A 20,265-nucleotide genomic window follows, 5' to 3' on the forward strand; every position below is an offset into this window, starting at 1 on the left:
TGTTCTCTGCCCCAAAACTCCACCCACAACCCGCCTAATCACCCCACCATCCCCAACCCCAACCCCACTTCCCAATCAATAACCAGGCAACTACAAATGACACATTTTAGGTATGTTAGTTTAGTTTAAATAATCATTTGCACATAAAAAAAAAACCCATAAGAACTACATTAACTCATTTCAGCTTTTTAATGGTTGTTCTGTGTGTCACATGTTAAGAATTGCAGACATGACATTATACTTATTTCTTAGCAATTCTTTCATTAAAACTTTAAAATAAAGAAGTACCGAAGAGTTCTTTTTGAAAAAAAAAAAAAGAACCTTTCGGCTACTTCGTGTCTTTTTATTTCATAATGCAAATAACCAATAGATGAAAAAATGTACATTTTACTAAATCACTTTAGTTAAGAGAGTGGTGGGTGAATGTGAAGAATGAGTGTACACTGACTAGGAAAATAGATGTAAAAACATAAAATGTGACATATGACATGATTTGGCAAGATGACATGACAAGAATAATCCATTAGAAGGAAATGAGAGGAATAATAACAATTTAACAAACAGACAGGAAGTGCCACTGTGCATCTGTTGGCTAACACTACCTGGACAAGGGGCAGTGTTATTGCAAACCCTTGATTCTCTTAAAGGGCCGCTGCAGTGAGTTCCGAAAGGTGCACATGATCTTGTTCGCACCTGCAACCCTTGACCACATGTAACTGAGCAAGAGCTCCACTGGGACCAATCCTCAGCACCTGGGTCACCTGTGTAGGAGAAGGGTGGTACCAGTTAAAAGCAGCAACAAGGTCACATAACAGCCCAGAGAGATAGGGCCAGTCGGAGCGGTGCATCTACTAAAGTTACATGAGGTGCCACACAGGACACATTATGTTTGCATATTTAAGCTAGGTGGGCAAGGTAATCCTTAAGTTCTTCTGTGTTTGTATGGATAATATGAGTGAATTAAATATTACAACAGATTGTGTGCCAATACTATGCAGGTAGGCATGTTGGTAAACACCGAATTCATATCTACATGCAGCATACTAACAAAAACTAAATCACATTTACTAAACTTATGCTTGAGGCAAGATCATAATGCTCCATGTTCTGAACGTCTGGTCACCATGTAACAGATACTATAAGCAGGTACGTATGTTCGGATGTCATCTTATTATTAAAAAGCAAAACATGCAAAGAAACATAAATAACCCAAAGAAAGGAAGAAAAAAAGAACTGAACTAATACCAGAAAAAAAAACAGTAAATGTGATAGAACATGTAGAATACATGCAAGATGGCTTACAAAAGTTAGAGAATGACCTGTGATGAATGTTAGTTTGCAACTAAAGTTCTATTAAAAATAATAACAAAAAACAAAGAAACAGTTCATGTATGTACTCAATGATACTTTATTTTTATTGACCTAGATGCCAGTTCAAAGATTCTTAGTTTTTTTTTTTTTTTTTTGACCCAGAATTGACAAGAAATAGAAAAAAATCAAGATAACAAGAGGAGCAATCCTCCATCATATTCAGCAGCTCACAGCAATTAAGTCACTGCTACCATGATGTCAAACTCACTTTGTGCGAGGAACATTTCTGTTAAAGACAATCAAAATACTAGAGAAAAATGATCAAATATGCATCTTGGACTGGCTCTTTATTCCTTTTATAGCTACTACATTTATGTCAGACAAAGACAATCTATAAAATTTCTGGGATAAAATATACAATGGTACAATTGTATGTATACAATTGTATTAGTTGTAATTCCCCAATGAGCGATTGCATGGCTGTTCCAAATGCAAACAGTATATAGGATTTTTTTTCCAGTAGACTACCTGTAATTGTTAAGAAAATGTGCTGTATAACATTATTACCTACTTTTTTTTTGCCTGGAAAGGTATATATATATATATTAAGCACTATTCAGATGTATGTAGTGTACACTGATTTTTTTTTCAAGTTATTTAATTTATCTAATGTTAGAAAAATAATGCAGATATTATTAACAAGCATTATTGGGCTGATCAGTGGATCAATTTTTTTTCTATTCTTGTATCTTTTTTTTAATGAAGCAGTGCAACAAATAGGACGATCTAAAATGGCAAAACTAAAAGCACAATGTAAATGTGAACTAAAAAGTTCAAGGTGAATTAGGATGAGAAAAACACAGGGTTTAGTTTGCAAATGTGGTTTGCAACTTAAAATGGACACATCTCACAAATGGTTAAAAAGAAAAAAAAATAACAAAAGAAAAGAAAAAAAGAAAGAAAGAAAAGGGAAAAATGCAAAAAGGCAACCCCCAGCACAAGATATGCCTTATAACATATCCATAACCCCCATGCAAAAATAAACACTTAGGAGAAAATAACCATTAAAAACAAGATTCACTAGGGTTTATTTTCCTTATTGGTTTAGAGACTATCATTAAGCACAAAACCATTACCAGCATGTGAGCTAAAACCTACAGCTTCACAGAAATAAATATGAAAAATACTTGACTGTTCTTTGTGTAAAACAAAATTCAGAACCCAGTTGGAATTCTTACTAAGTCAATTTGTCGAAGGATATGTCAACATTTCATTTTGAAAAATTTGTATATATCTACGGGGCAATAAATAAGAGAGATAAAAATGAATATAACAAAAATGATCTTCACTTTAAATATGCATTATAAGAGAGAGAGAGCATGCAAAGTGACTTAGATGAAATTAGGTTTAGTTAACATAAAGGAAAGAAACATAACTATTGTATTACCAGTTTGTGCCATAAATTTAGCAGACTCATCTCGCTCCTGTTGGCCCTTTGTGTCATGAACTGATCTTGGCCGTTGGCTTTTTACAGTATGCTCTCCGATCATTCCAAATTCTAGAGACAGAATAAAGGTTCATGAAAACTAGGCTTGATACAAGATCTTCAGAGAGAAAACAAATAAGAGCTTAAAACAATTCTGGCAGTAGTTATAGTGTGTTGCAACTGGCAGTACATCACACATAGATATCTTTAATTAGGTTGACTTGTACTTTTTTTCATCCCTTTTTAACTTAAAAAAAAAAAGAAGAAACAGTTGGTTTATCAGTGGTGTGTTGAGGGCATTAACTGAGTTCAGGGGCACATCTAAGATACACAACAACATGCAAATCAACTCACAATGGCTTTTAACAGGATAGTAGTTTAGTCTCTACACCTCCCTCTCCCCAAGAGAGAAAAAAAAAGATAGAGTAGAAAAGGAAGGTAAAAATGTCTTAAGCCATCTGAAAGCCACAGAGGAAAGGGGGGGGGGGGGGGGGGGTGGGGGGGATTTGGGTGCTGGAGGGGTAGGGGGTGTCATGTGCATGCTAGATTGATCCACACTTTCTTCAACAGATCAGGGCTTTTCAGGAAATTAGTAGCTAAGACTCAGAATTAGTAAAGGAATTACGTGCTCTTGTATCTACAATTATGTCATGTTTTGAGCTCTGTGTGCTAGTTTATTTTAAAAATGAATTATAATGTGTTGCTGTTGTTTTTAACAAAAAATTATCAGATAGGCATATTTAATGTTTAAAAATAAAAAGACTTCGGATAATTCATACATCATTCGAGGGACATGATTTATGAATATACAGTTTTTTTTTTTTTGGTTGTTTCTAAAAACAGACATGAAACATTGTCTAAAATTAAATAAGACACAAAATAATACATTATGCTGGAAACCCAACAAAATGGTTGATAATATTTTTTATAATCCACCATTAACATCAACCAACACTGATGAAAATAATCGAGCACAGCCATGCTTCCATCACTAATTGGGAATTACAACTTTAGAAATAAGTCATAAGAAATAGGATGAACAAACCTTTCTGCCTTATAGTCCTTGGACAAATGATACATTTTGAATCATTTTAACCAGAAACAAAAATGAATAGTTATGGCAGTTACAATCATTCTCTGTAGCCTGATAATAATAATAATAATAATAATAATAATAATAATAATAATAATAATAATAATGCGCAAGAAAAAAACCACATTGGAATTGTCAGGACTGAGGGCAGTTAATGTTATAACACCTTAAAAGCTCTTCTGAAAGAAAGGCACTGATGGCAGGTCTCTGGCTCAAAGGCTGCAGACATTATCTCTCAGCATTTATCACAATTAAACATTTTTTTGCCTTGACCTATGTCCAAATGTCACCAGCAACCTCTCTGCAGCCTCTGGTATAATCTATTTACCCAACAATAAAAACCCATCAATTTGAGCTTGTAGTGCTTTTGCCCAGAGAGCATGTTATATAAATCATTTAAGAAGCCAAAGCACTGGAACATAGAAGTCAGAGAAACATTATCGATGTTAGTGGTGAAGCCTGCCCTCAAGCCTGAAACTTTTCATTAAAATATAGTCTGGCATACAGTAATGGCATTTAAGGCGGTAAAATATAGAACGTTTAGCTATCATTTAACCTTTTTTTTTTCTCCTTCGCTTCTCGTCTTAGTCTTGACCACCCACCAAAGTAAGATGGTTTTTCACAACTAATCACATATAATTGAATAGTGGCACATTTGTCAATAACCAATGCTCAAACCCTTAACCTTTAGGCACACATTTCATGACAATCTATCACACTAAGACATAAAGCAAATTTTAAAATGAATAAGAGAAGATTGTGCTTACCAGGACAAACACTAAAGACCTTTTCTTTACCATTCTGCATCACGGACATGTATTGCCCAATGTGTTATAATTAAAAGAGGCAGACATATAAAGAAAAAGAGCTGTATAATGGATAAGGATTTTTAGGAGGAGAAGGACAGAGATAAACAATTTTTTCACTTATTGAAATAATGTGCATATAAGAGATGCTGAATAGTTTTCCATCATTATTGGGCTAAAGGGATTATTTCGCCAAACATAGAGATAAATCTGATCAAACAGCATTGGAAGAAATTCTCTTAGTTGGTAATATTGTCTAAAGTGTTGACTTGAAATCTCCTGTAAATTTTTAACTGGAATGAAATCTGGTTATTCTGAAGGCGTTAGACTATAATTTCCATAATTTTGATATGCATCAAAGCATTCAGTGAGCCCCTGTACCCTGTGGATAAAAGCACTCTCATCCCGAAAGGGGGAGAAAAAAAAGGTGTGTTGAGGTGTTGATCTGCAGTAACCCTTTCCTCTAAGGGAACAAGTGGATACAAAGCATGACAGCAAAAGCCTTTTCACAGCCTACACACAACTACAGAGAACAACAAAGACCAATTAAGAGAACATTTTTGGGGGGAGAATGGTGCTCCAGTATACTGTAGTTCCATAAACTTATAGAATCTGTGCCAACATGTATTAAAGCTGTTCTGTAGTGGATCAACACGCTACTAAGGCATGTTATGTTGTATTTTATCCCATTAATTAGCCACCAAACTCAGCAACTCAAGGCGTTTTGCAACATGGAACCCACATCAAAATGTTCAACACACTTCTGAAAATAAATTTGTAGGACCCAGCCATGCACAGCTCTAAACGCTTTGCCTCATTTTGTAATTGACAGTCACTTATTTTGCAAAACATACTTGTGTTTGTGAGCACAATTATCATTTTAGAAGTTGCCAAATCACTTACTTAAAGTGCCAGTGAAAAACAACAAGCATCACTTAAATCGTACAGCAAATCTTAAGCTTTTTCAGGACCCAGGTCAATGAAAAAAATACAAATCTATTCACACTTAGCCAACAAAACTCCATGTGGACCAAACTGAAATTAAATGCATTTGCTTTGTCACAAAATGCATTTCACTAAGCGACTTGTTGCAAAATGTTTGAATAATTCCCTCAATCAAGCTGTACCACCAGCAAAGATTGTACTCCTACAGCATAATTTACAAATCTACAGTACAACCTCTATAGAGTTTGCTAATTAAAAATAATAAACGTAAATTTCATTCTGAACACCATAAATAAATAGAATTATTATAGAGATCAACAGGAAATGATATCTGATATGTTCTGTCTCATACAGCCTACTATATCATACAGTAATTTACATAAACATACCTTATAATGTGAGTCGTTCCATTATATATAATATGGCATTAATTGATAAAGAAAACAGGCCAAGCAATGCACATGTAGTCAGAAATTGGAGGTCCATTCAAATAAAAATTTTTTTTTCTTTAAGCCCATAAGAAAAGGTAGAAAGTTTAAGATCATTTCTTAAATAGAAGACAAAAGTCCCTCCTACTGTAGATGATAGATTTCTGCACTTATCACATAAGCTTAATTCTGTTCCATTTAAACAGCTCTTTCAACAGATGCACAACAATATGGGACTTGATATAGAGAGTGAGGTCTAAAAGCAAATGTTACAGTGGAGGAAAAAAAAAACGTTTTGCAGTAGCAGAAGAACTTTAAACGGAACCACTTAGAAGAAAATATCTAAATTGAATCACTCCTTGTCACTTTAAAGCTTGGTTTTAAAATGTTCTTTTGATCTTTTTTTATAAATCATGTTTGTTTATATTTCTGTTTCAGATTAAATCATAGACTTAACAGTAATCTAACATTCATCACTATGGGTACATGGCTGGATAATAGATTTTTTATATTTGAAAATGTTTGTAAAAAGGATTTACAGATTATTAGATTTTTTGTTTGTTTATTTGTTTATTCATTGCTTACCTTGTTAATTTGGATGGACAGTCAAGAAACCCGACAAAACCATGCAAAATCTAAAATCGTTCCAGTGTAATCCTTCCAGACAAGAACAATAAACTTGCCTAAACTTCTGACAGACAAACACACTGACCTCTACAAAGGCGGATTAGACAGCTGTTCTGTAATTATCAAAAGAACATCTTTTTCAGGTTGTAATTATTTTTCCTTCAGGGATATGACAAACTGCTTTTCCTGTGTAGTTTCTTGTGATGCTTGGATCACTTTTTTTTGCGATTGGCACAAAAAATAACCATCCAAATGTTTGAATACAATGGTGTTATTAGAGAATTTTGCTATGTTTTTTTGTTATGACAGACAGTATAAGAAGGGGGGGGGGGTGTCTCATCTGTCTTTGGTTTTCATCTTTATCACAGATGATGTCTCTGGCAAAGCAGCATGCAGATGCAATCTTGGCAAGCCCCATCACATAACGTCTCCTCATCTCCTCCTATTGTCTGGGTTAGACTGACATGTTCATATACCCTTTATTGCCATGCTGAGAAAATTAATTTCTTGAAATAAGCAATGGAGTATTGAGTGGAACAAAGATTCCATGGATTTGAGGACAGATGGTAAACTATTTTTCAATATCTACTGAGCTGTAGCTGACACTGTTTTATACGACTGTTTTATATTTGTGTGTAAACGAACATCCAATTAATTAGTCATTTAAGTTGAAGACTTCTGTTTTTGTCTCTCTTTTTGCAATGAATGCTTCATATTCACTTTGAATTCATAGTCTTATGATATTACTTATATGTTCATTATATAATTTAAGTAGGCAAACTTCATACAAACTCAAACTTTATAACAGTAGAAGTAATCAATAACTCTATCTAACTATTTTAGTCAGCCCTAATGTAGTATAGCACACAGAAATACTGATAGTGTACCAGCCATTTAGAAAACCAGAATCCATTCTCTCAATGCTATGATGCTTTGCATGTTCTTCATGTTTGCTTTGGTTGCTAAAATAATTGCAGAAGGTATGCTATACGAAACTAGCGTATAAAGGGTAAAGCCAAAATTATTCTGGTCAACTTTTATGTAATCAGTCATATTATTATTTCAGATTAAAGCCCACGTATTACAAACCAGTAAACCAGCAAATATACAGTTTATCTTTTATTATTTATTGATGCAGGTGTGTGTTTACACTGAGCGAGTAGCTTAAAGTATTACTAACTTATTTTAAAGTAGATTAATAAATCCGCCACATAACCTTTTATAACATCGCTTTCACTCATTTTGATTTCACTTATTAAACTTCAGGCAGATCTTTAAGTACTAAAAAGGTTTCATTAAATTGTCTCCAGCCAGGCTGGACAGATGTACAGACAGACATACAGACGAATAATTTTTTGAGACTGGTTTCTGATCCTCCACTATATAAAAAAATAAACATATTATTCTGATCAATGTACAGACAAAACCTTCCTTTTATTTAAATAGATATCTGAACAAAGTAAACATGCAAAAATAAGGATGTAAAGAATAATAAATATCTCCTTTTTGACAAGACTTGTGGTTAACGCTAACCTTTTTTATTATAAGTTACAAAGACAAGTCCTAACTTTAGATAAAGTTTGGTCATTTAATCTATACCTAATATTTATCTTGATCTTTATGCCTTACGTTTGTTGCCGGATGTACAGTACACTCCTAGCTTGTTCTAAGCATAAAGATTTGGACTCAAATTCTGGAATCCAGTAAGGCCAGAGATAAGGAGGTAAAGCTAAGGTCAGGTGCCACCGAAAATAAATTGGTCTTTAGATGTTGTCAGTCTAACTTAAACTAGACTTGACTCGTTGAAGTAGAACATGATCAGCTACTGTGGTTCAGTTCATGACTGACTGGGAACGTACATTGTAATAGTTTGATCTAAAACCCAGTATGAAATAAATACTTTCAATTTGATTTCAATAAAAAGTTTAAGATTTCTTTTGCAAATGTAGAAAACTACAATTTTTCCATTTAAAATACTAAAATGAATTATTACTTTTACAGCTAAAACAATCAGCAGTTAAAATCCAGTAAACAAAAGTGATGATACTGTACACGCTTGCTTAAAATGCATAATATTTAAATAGCATAATGGTTGTTTAGTGTGTGATTGTTAAATTGTGCACTTATCACAGTAGGATAGCCAGATTTCTTTCCGTGTTTCGTTTTCTTCCTTCCTACCTTCCCTCCCTCCTTCTTTCTGTCCCTGATTTTCTATAATGAAACTATCTTACAGTATATCACGCAAATGAGGATGGGTTCCCTGTTGAGTCTGGTTTGTCTCAGGATTTCTTCCTGTTGTCATCTCAGGAAGTTTTTCCTTGCCATATTTTTTGAAATTCTATAAAGTTGCTTTGCAACCATTCGTTAATGTGCTATACAAATAAAATTGAATTGAATTGAATTCCTTCTGTCCGTCCTTCCACTAAAATGTGTCCTTAAATGCAGAATGCATTAAATGTTTGTTAGACTGATACACGCTGCGATTAAACATGTCAGGCATTAACACCGCTAGAGATTCTGGGCTCCTTTAAAATCTAATACACAACCCTAACGTTGACGAGCAAACACAACTGCCATTTTAAGGGTCTCGTGTCATTTCACTTCCACTTCTTTTGTTTAATGCTGTTGACTCCTCATTTCATATTCATATTTGTAATTTTACAAATAAAAAAAATTGTAAAAATTTGGAATTTACAGTTTTTCTAATTATGATGGTATATTTGTGGGATTTTACATTCTTGTTTTGCACATCATGGTTTCCAAAGAAACTAAACTATTACAGCAGGTCAGAACCTAAAATTGGCAGAATGACTTATTAGGAAAAGTCAAGAATCAAGCGAGTATCTGATCATTGTTTCTGCTCCTCTCTACCAATTGTTTCATTGTTCTTGATGTGATGGCATAATGTAATGCTGTTTCTTGAATCTGTTGCCAGGGTGGAGCAAAAACAGAAGAAACGCCCCTTGTTGAGATCTGGCACTGTTCCTCCTCTGAAGTAGCGACCTGTAATAAATAGCAGGCCAGCTATTATAGTCCAGGCACATATCTATGCAGCCATCCTTACACTGGCACTCAATCGGAATAGATCATTGTGATCTCTGCTGAGGCAGTGCCTTGGAAAAATGGGAGACACTCTATCTAAGTGTTTCATCCTCCCTCTCCCCTGTACTTTCTTGTGCAGCTAAAGAGCAGCTGAATTATGTGTAGTGTCGCTGTGAAATGGCTGGTCTGTCAAATGCAGGCGGGCAAGGGGGTGGTGTGTGTGTGTGTGTGTGTTTCTGGCATCATTGTTACAAAAAAGACAGAACATCAGAAGGGGGCAAAGGCAATGCACAAAAATAAGCACAGCTGAACTTCAAAGCATTCATGATCCTGGAACAGATGAATATGTTACAGCTCTTTCTGAATGATATTATTTTGCTCAATGTTTTATACTCTGATCAGCCATAACACTAATATCACATACTGTAATATTAGCATATTAATTTGTATTATCAAATACATACCAGTAAACTGGTGACAGGATCATGGACACCCAAGGTCCACCCATGCACAAGGTCGCCAACCCGGCCTCCCAACTCCCCACATCGCAATTAGATCTCGCGCCAAAGGGATGCACGGAAAAGCAAGTCTGATCCAAGCGTCACCCCACAACTTACAGCATACAAATGATCTGCTTGCCAAGCTCCTGGTGCCAGACACCACAGCACACCACAGAGGCCCTGTGGAGCCTTTCCCCAAGTTGGACAACAGGAGCACAAAATCTGGTGTTGGTTTTTATGGTAACGTTTTTAATATTATGGCTAATCGCTTATTGTTTGTGCCTGAGCTTTAAAGTAATACTTGGTTACAAATTAGCAAAGTCACACAGACATATGTATGCACTTAAGGTCATCATTATTGTTTTATAAAGTATATTTGCATATATTTATTCATTAAATATTTACATTTCATAAAAAAATTAGAATCATGCTTTCAGAACCACTCTTTCACAATTTTAGTCCTGAAAAAAAAGAGGACTGATGTGGTAGCCTGGTCTTTGCAGTATATTCAGGTAGTCAGCTGCCACATAAATTTGCCTAGCCTAGACCTGACCAACTGAAGCAACCCTATATCATAGAGGGCATTATCCATGATGGGTGCAACACTTTATGCACTTCACTTCTTACCCTGATGCACTCATCACTTTGCAGGAGCGTCAATCTCGACTCATCAGACCACAAGATTTTTTTCCTTTACTCAGAAGCCTTTTGCTCCCTAACAAACTAAAGCCTTATTTCTGCTATTATAGCCATGCAGCTGTTTGCTTCCAATCCGGGGAGTTCTTTTCACTTTGTGCCTGGGGAAATAGAAATGCTCTTACTTTCATTATTTCACATAGTTGTAATTTCTACTGTTGGTTTTTTTTTTACCAAGCATTTACTGTAAGTGATCTCCGATCATGATTATTAATAAAAAAAAAATTCCAAGCACATTTTATCTGCAAAGCTGACAGTTCAGCCCTATCTATCCTGGATTAAATAATGTGTTAAATGCTTCTTAATATATATTTTTTATGTTTTATTTGTTTAATGGAGGTAGACCCTTCTAAATCTGTGCCTTCCTTATTTTGGACAGTGATTGTACTGATATACTTTATAGTATGATGTTTATCTTCTGTCTTGCTGCTTTAGTTGGATAAATGTGTTGCAGTCTCTATTTTGCATGTGCATTCCACCTAATCCTGTGGACTGCCTCGGGGTATGTGGAATAATAGTAAAAGAGTGTTTATGTTCTATGAGATGTGGAAGAGTATAATGGGTCCAAAGCATTACAATTCAGTTTCTGTTTGTAGAACACTGCAGTTATCATCCACTGTTTGGTGATGGGGAACTAGTTTTAACTAGCCTTGCCTCAGGACCCACAATTGTCCTTTATAATTAATTTGCACCACAAAACAGATTAACTTTCTGATTTACTTTATCAGATGAAAATAGAAGCAACAGGCTTCATAAAGTACAAAGCCTGCAACAAGCCACTTAAATATATATTACATTTCAAACCTCCAAAACAATCTTCACTTCACAGCAATAAGATCATAATACTTCTGTGAATAAAAGGCCACTTCCAGACATCAAGACAATTGTGATTATAAACATATCAGGAGGTCTCCTTCGAGCATAATTATTCTACTGTTATTAACACATAGTGCACGGCCCTACGCCTGATGCTTGAGAAGACTAAACATAGTTATATTTGGTTTATAATTAATGCTTTACATTGATGTTTGTAAGGATGTATCAACGGTCAGGGTGTAAAAAGCCAACAGGCTTGCACAGTTCAAAGTGGTTTGGTTTTGTTACCAAATTTTTACATAAAGAAAAGTTGGCTATGCCAATCTACAGGATAAGTAGCTCACCTCTCATATCTTCTGGTCCGAGTCGTTCGTTCTTTTGAATCTATTGCACTGCATAGTGTCTCTGGGAGTCAAACAAATAGAACGGTTCGGACCAAAGACTCAAAATCTGCTAATTTCTGTTTCCTGTACATAACCTACAGAGGTTTTGCGATGCTTTGCGCATGTAACCCCAGTAGAAAAGGAACGAATTACTCTCCGAGACTACTCGTTCTTCTAAGTCATGTTAAAAAAATAGATACTGTACATTAAACACTTAAACAACACAGTGCTATAAAAGCAAACAATGACATTAAGGACTTGGTTTACTGTAATGTTATGACATTTAAACACCAGCCTACCAACACAAAAACTGTATAAAAAAGATGTTTTGCTGGAATTTGGTTTGTGTGGAGGTGAAATGGTGAACAGTAAAAGTCTAGGGCCACAGACAGTCTGAGACAACTTAAGCATGCAAAATATGTTGACGCCCTTTCCTTTATAAAGGATGTAAGAAAACTGATTTATTTTTATATCACCAAATTATTCCGAATTACCTATGAAATTTCACAGTGTATTACTGTATACTGTAAGGACACTTATGAATAACCTGAATCTGCTATATTTTTGGTTGTTGTTGGTAAGTACAGTATATTTCAATTTTTTTTAGATGCTTCCAATTTTTTCTTAGAATGAGACAAGCAATACCAAACTCAAATTCGTTTTCTGGAGTTTTCCCAACAATTTTCTACGATCCCAAGATCATACTATTTCAGGATTTGGATTTTAAGAAAGGCCCCTTAGTCTGTGTGTTGCAACTGGCAGCCAAATACAGTGCCACAAGTAGCATTGTAAACATCAAATGTATACTTGGATTAACAATAATATGTTATAAGGTTTCTATAAATCCCTAGACAATGCCATAATAGTGTTTTACAGACAGAAAGGTATCAGAGGTGTCATGTCTGGTTTGACGGGAAACCTGTACACTCACATTAAAAAGCTCATAAAAACCCCAGTTTAGGTTTGAAAGATGTCGAACTACTCAGTGACAGGCCTGAGCTAGCAGCCAATTATGGGGAGAGAGATTTAGACAGTTTCTGTTTATAAGCCTAAAGGTGCAGTTGTTAATATTTAGACTGTGTCCTAACACTCCAATGGAAAAATATTTAGTACACCATTCGATTTATTTAGCCATACTATTTAGCCTGCATTGTGTAGTTTGTGGAATAGCACAATGTTGTTACTAAATAGACTTTAGGATGTATCTTGAAATAGCATTTTTTAAACAGAAAAAGAGGGAAAGTCCAAGATCTTACATCAGTGTACCTACTGGGACATTCCTTATACGTTTATACACAAGTAGACACACTCCCACAATCGTGTGTGTATGGGTATATACATGTATGCATATGTGTGTATGTGCATATGTATATATATATATATATATATATATATATATATATAGACGTGTATATGTGTGTATATTCTGTATGTGTATATATGTATACTTGTACTCATCTTTTTTTTTATTTTATTTATTTAATTTTATTTTATTTTTTATAATTTTTTTATGATACTTGCACAATATTTATACTACTGTATTATCCATATGTATATTTATTCTTATAATTGTACACCACTATTGCTTGTGTAGCTTGCACATAAGAATTTCACTCACATGTACGGTACCAGTGTACCAGTAACGTAATGTGACAATAAAAGCGACTTGACTTGACTTAACTTGGAGCAGTAGCATCTCAAAAGATTAAGGATGTAAGTTACTGGGTTTCTGTGTGGGAGTTAGGGGGTTTTGAGCCCAAGCACCGCCAATCTGCAACTGTTGAACTCTTTAGCAAGGCCCTTAACCCTGTCTGCCCCCAGATCCGACCCTGTGCTCTGACCCCAGCTTTCTAACTGGTACATTTACTGTATGTGAGCAATATGTCTTCAACCTTAATTATTTACATGGACACTGATCCGATAAGATAAACATTTATGTGCTTAAAACATTTAGTCAGAATATACACTGCCCAGAATAAATAAATGTTGCACACTCTAATATTTCTTTCTTTTTCTCTATTTTTACTTTGATTACAGCCATGTCATTGTTTATTAAGCAATCTAACTGTATATATTTTGCATTAAGTTTTCTCCAAATTGTGTATTGATGATAGGAGAGTTGTACCACTGCATAAAACCTTCTTCAGCACACCCCAAAAATTCTCATTGGGTTTAAGGTCTGGACTCTGTTGTGGCCAATATATGTGTGAAAATGATCTTACTGTATGCTTATTCCAGAAATAGAGGAGAGATTAGATCAAGTATGTCATGCACACTCAAGCCGCGACCGGCACTAGGACCCGGAAGTAAGGCGGTCGCAAACCAGGAAGTATAAAAGGAGTAAACAAACCTCAGTACAACGCTCAGTCATTGAGTTGCCCGATGTTGCCTCGTTTGCGGTCATCTAACTGTGAGTACTCACCTTTTTGGTTTCGCTTTCTTGCTGAGTGTGTATTTATAGGACGCGGGTTAGATTGTGTCTTTCCCTTGCTCCCCAATCGTGAGAGTCCTTAGACTAACTGCGTGATTATCCTGCCTATTCGTGTCACTCCGCGTTTGGGTTTACCAGTCACGCTACACAGGGCTAACCGCTAAAGCTACGTCTTCTGGTCATCTCAGGTTAGTTCTTGACAGAATGACTGAGCCCACCGCGGTGAACCCAGCGGAGCATGCGCGTCTCTGCGGTGTGGTGGATCAGCATGCCGCGCTCATCAATCAGCTAACCGGAGAGCTCGCTACTCTGCGTCAGAGCGTCCAAGACGTCGCGGCCTTGCGCCGCGAGGTGGCGGAGCTCCGGCGGGAGAACGCGGATCTCCGCGCGGCTGTTGCTGACGCGACGAGCCGGCCACCCGCCGCGGCGGCCGCAGTGCCGCCTCCCCCCCTTCAGATGTCTTTCTAGCTCTACCAGATAAATGGGACGGCACGGACGGAAGATGTAATGTGTTCTTGACAGCATTAGATCTGGTGTTTGAGTTCAACGCCACCAAGTACTCCACCGATCGGCTTCGCATTGCTCTTCTCGTATCGTTGTTGTCCGGGCAGGCAGCTGAGTGGGCCACGGCAGTGCTTCGAGCAGACACCGATACCGCTCATTCTTACAACGAATTCACCAGCCAGCTCAGACTCACCTTTGAACATCCTGCGGGCGAGGTGGAGACCGACACAAAGCTCTACCACCTGCGGCAGGGAGGATTGTCCGTGAGTCGCTATACTGCCGAATTCCGCACCCTCGCAGTACAGACAGCCTGGGGAGACGCCGCGCTCCGGACATCCTACTACGAGGGACTGGCTTCACGCATCAAGGATGAACTGGCCGGACGAGAACTCCCCGCCACACTGGAGGGGCTAATCCAACTCGCCCTCCGCATCGACCAGCGCCTCCTCTCTCGTCCGAAGCCAGCCCCGAGGACCCTGCCGCCTGCTCCAATCCACGCCTACACGTCACCTCGACCATCCACCACCTTCACTCCCGCCATCACTGAACCTGTCGGATCTCCACCTCCTGCCGTGGTTAACACCGGAGCCGGGGAACCCATGCAATTAGGACGCGCCTCCCTAACCGTGACAGAACAAGAACGCCGGTTCCGAGAAGGTCTGTGCGCCTATTGTGGGTCAGCGGCCCATCACCGGGCGATCTGTCCGCTACGTCCGGGAAACGCGCAGCCCCGGTGAACAAGGGGAGAGACTCACCGGGCGCCATCCACCTCTCCACCACCACCCACACCACCACTTCGCGTCTCACGGTTCAGGTAACCCTCCAATTTGGCCACAAACGGGTCCGAAGGATTCCGGTGCCGCGGGGAACTTCATTGACTCCACGTATGCCAAAGAAATGGGGGTAAAGATTGAGGCGTTATCCCAGCCGCTTCACATCACCTCAGTCGACGGTCGGCCCCTGTCATCCAGCCCCATCACTCACCAGACCCAACTTCTCTCTTTCATCATCGATCAGCATCACGAACAGCTTTTCCTCACACCTATCTCATCACCTCCGGTCATCCTCGGTTATCCCTGGTTACTGCAGCACGACCCTCTCATCTCATGGGCACAGAACCGGATCCTTCAGTGGGGGCCGACCTGCACCGAGCTCTGCCTCCGGGCACCGGCTGGGACGTGTTCCAAGGAGTCCGAGGTCCCCGACGTCGACACCGACGCCATTCCACCTGAGTATCGAGACCTGGCTGAAGTATTCTGCAAAAAAAAAGCCACTCACCTACCACCTCATCGCCCATACGACCTGGCGATTGAACTTCAGCCAGGCTCCGCCCCCCCCCCGCGGCCATCTCTACTCTCTATCGACCACCAAGACACAGGCTATGGAGGAGTACGTCGCCAACGCCCTGCGCCACGGTACCATCCGACCCTCCTCCTCACCAGCCGCCGCGGGGTTTTTCTTCGTGAAGAAGAAAGGGGGCGAACTTCGCCCATGTGTCGACTATCGGGGGCTAAACAAGATCACAATAAAGAACCGACATCCGCTGCCACTCACCAACTCTGGCCTGGACGCCCTCTCTGGTGCCACCATTTTCACGAAGTTGGTCCTCCGGAGCGCCTACAACTTGGTGCGTATCAGAGAGGGCGATGAGTGGAAGACGGCGTTCATCACACCCACTGGACACTACGAGAGCCTGGTCATACCCTTTGGACTCTGCAACGCACCCTCGGCCTTACAACAATTTATTAATGACGTCCTTAGAGACATGCTGGGCCGATGGGTGTTCGTCTACCTGGACGATATCCTCATTTATTCCCATAACCTCCAGGAGCACATCCAACATGTTCGGGCGGTTCTTAAGAGATTGCTCGCTCACCAACTGTACTGCAAGCTGGAAAAATGTGCTTTCCACGAGCACTCCACCACGTTCCTGGGTTTTGTCATCTCGCCCCAGGGTGTGGCCATGGATCCTCAGAAGCTCGAAGCTGTGCGTCACTGGCCCCTACCCAGGACCCTCAAACAGCTTCAACGTTTTCTGGGGTTTGCGAACTTCTATCGTCGCTTCATCCGGGGCTACAGTACAGTTGCAGCACCATTAACTGCTTTGACCAGGCCCTCGCTTCACCCATTTCGCCTTACACCTGCTGCCATCGCCGCCTTCCAAGATCTGTGTCATCGTTTCACCACCGCTCCCATCCTTCTCCACCCAGACGCCAACCAACCTTTCGTTGTGGAGGTGGACGCGTCGGATGTGGGCGCTGGCGCCGTTCTCTCTCAACGAGGTCCAGACCAGAAACTGCACCCGTGTGGTTTCTTCTCCAAAAAATTCAACCCCACTCAGCAGCGATACGGGGTAGGGGACCGCGAACTGCTGGGCATAAAGTGGGCCTTGGAGGAATGGCGTCACTGGCTCCAGGGCGCCAGTGAGCCGTTCATCGTCTGGACCGACCATCAGAACCTCATCACCATCAGGAACTTAAAACAACTGAATCCACGACAGGCACGGTGGGCTCTATTTTTCGAACAGTACGATTTCCACCTATCGTACCGCCCGGGGTCCAAAAACACCAAGGCCGACGCACTTTCGAGACAACATGACGAAGACCTTCCCCGGGCGGATCCCGTGCCTGTCATCCCCGCTTCCCGGATCATCGCACCTCTTCAGTGGAACTTGGAGACTAGGGTCCGCCAGGCACAGGCCGCAGAGGCCGGGCCGGCAGGCGTGCCGCCTGGACGACTCTACGTACCCCAGAACATGAGATCAGACGTCCTCCAATGGGGCCACTCCTCCGCGATCGCCGGACACCAAGCGACGAGAAGGACCCTCTCATTCATCCAACGGGCGTTCTGGTGGCCGTCCATGAGAAGGGACATCCTCGAGTTCGTCCAGGCGTGCCCGGTGTGTGCCAGGGCCAAGGACACCAATCAGCCACCCCCGGGAGAGCTTCAACCACTTCCTGTTCCTCGGCGGCCCTGGACGCACATCGCCCTGGACTTCATCACGGGCCTGCCGGTTTCCGAAGGGAAGAACACCATCCTCACCATTGTTGACCGGTTCTCCAAGGCTGTGCACCTGGTGGCCCTCACCGGACTCCCATCAGCCAAAACCACCGCTGAGCTAATACTGGAACACGTAGTCCGCCTGCATGGGTTCCCCAAAGACATCGTCTCGGACAGGGGGCCCCAGTTCACCGCCCGGTTCTGGAAGGCCTTCTGCCGTCTGATCAATTCCACCAGTAGTCTGTCATCCGGATACCATCCTCAGACTAATGGTCAGACGGAACGGGCCAACCAACAACTGGAGCGCTACCTAAGATGTTTTGTGGCCGACCGCCAGCGCTCCTGGGCCCGCTACCTCACATGGGCAGAACTTTCCCACAACCTACACGTCTCCTCAGCCACCAATCTAAGCCCATTTGAGGTATGCTATGGTTTCCAACCTCCGATGTTTGCCCATCAAGAACCGGAGGTCGACGTACCATCGGCCCAACAGTTGGTCCGTAGGTGTCGACGGCTCTGGAACCAAGCCAACCTCGCTATCCAGAAGGCCAATCAACAGTATACCACTCAACACCGCCGTCGACACCCTCCGGGACGTTTGTACAGAGTAGGTGACAAGGTATGGTTATCCACAAAGAACCTTCACCTTCAAACCGAATCCAGGAAACTCTCACCTCGCTTCATAGGACCATACCGCATCACCCTAAGGATAAACCCTGTCACCTACTGGCTCCAGCTGCCTGCGGCGCTCCGGATCCACCCGGTTTTCCACACATCTCAACTCAAACCCTTCATCACCTCTCCAATGATTCCACCCACCCCCCCTGCTCCTCCTCCCCGCATCATTGACGGTGGTCCCGCCTACACCGTGCGTTGGATCCTCGATTCACGCCCTCGGGGCAGAGGAACCCAGTACCTGGTCGATTGGGAAGGCTACGGCCCCGAGGAACGATCGTGGATTCCGGCCCGGTTCATCCTCGACCCCGAACTCATTCGAGACTACCGTCGTCGGGTATCCTCCACCCCAGGACCGTCAGGAGCCAGTCCTGGACAGGGGGGTACTGTCATGCACACTCAAGCCGCGACCGGCACTAGGACCCGGAAGTAAGGCGGTCGCAAACCAGGAAGTATAAAAGGAGTAAACAAACCTCAGTACAACGCTCAGTCATTGAGTTGCCCGATGTTGCCTCGTTTGCGGTCATCTAACTGTGAGTACTCACCTTTTTGGTTTCGCTTTCTTGCTGAGTGTGTATTTATAGGACGCGGGTTAGATTGTGTCTTTCCCTTGCTCCCCAATCGTGAGAGTCCTTAGACTAACTGCGTGATTATCCTGCCTATTCGTGTCACTCCGCGTTTGGGTTTACCAGTCACGCTACACAGGGCTAACCGCTAAAGCTACGTCTTCTGGTCATCTCAGGTTAGTTCTTGACAAAGTATTTACATGGCAAATATTTACCTACTGAATGGATTATCAAATGTTACCCCCCCCCCCCCCCCCAATTTGGAATAAAAATACAAAGGTGGATAATATTAATGTAATATTATATAAAGTTTATAGTATAAAGTATATCTTTAATTTAAGAAATGGTAAATTTAAATCTCTTGAATAGTACCAGCCCTGCATGCAGACCAACTTTGTTTTTATCCAAACTTGCATCTAGAAGCTTTTTATAATGAAATTTGCTGTTCAGTACACATGGTAATGTTTGCTCAGTCATTTTATTATCCGCATTAAACGTGCCATTATGACACACAGCCGGGTAACTGTGCTGCGATTATGGGAAGCCATTGGGGTCAAACTTGGCCATATGATTAATTGGCATAAAAAAGGGTAATAAGTTAATTTATACCTTAATCACATATAAATAAGTAATATTGAAGCCCTAATACATATAATTTTTATTAAACTCATATATTTCCCTTCTTTTTCTCAAATTCATTTATTATTCTTTATTTCCAATTTTAAAGCTAAAAAAAAGCTTAAATATAAGTAAAGATTTCACTGAGGTAGTATATATATATATATATATATATATATATATATATATATATTGATTATTTATTATTCTAAGCACTGTTACAGTTTTAAGTCACACTACTGTAAGCTTTAGCTATTTTTCAAAAGTAAAAGGTGGGCAACCTTTGTTTATGGCGTGCACGCTGCCCGTTCACCACCTCTTGCTGTTGCCAAATGCTT

The 20,265-nt window shown here is 40.3% G+C and overlaps 1 protein-coding gene across 2 annotated transcripts in view; it reads right to left on the reverse strand.

Annotated features, from left to right (window-relative positions):
- Positions 1-20,265, reverse strand: part of adgrb3 (adhesion G protein-coupled receptor B3) — a 187,934-nt gene that overhangs the window by 80,567 nt on the left and 87,102 nt on the right. The window contains exons 3-4 of one of the 2 annotated variants that reach the window (XM_053479701.1): positions 2,759-2,869; positions 603-761 (exon numbers count right to left, since the gene is read on the reverse strand). The exons of the other annotated variant lie outside the window; for it this stretch is intronic. Coding sequence (XP_053335676.1) covers positions 603-761; positions 2,759-2,869 — 270 coding nt within the window. The remainder of the gene's footprint in view (positions 1-602; positions 762-2,758; positions 2,870-20,265) is intronic. 2 annotated transcript variants of the gene reach the window in all.

Source organism: Clarias gariepinus, chromosome 20, assembly GCF_024256425.1.
Source record: "Clarias gariepinus isolate MV-2021 ecotype Netherlands chromosome 20, CGAR_prim_01v2, whole genome shotgun sequence".
Classification (NCBI taxonomy): Eukaryota; Metazoa; Chordata; class Actinopteri; order Siluriformes; family Clariidae; genus Clarias; species Clarias gariepinus.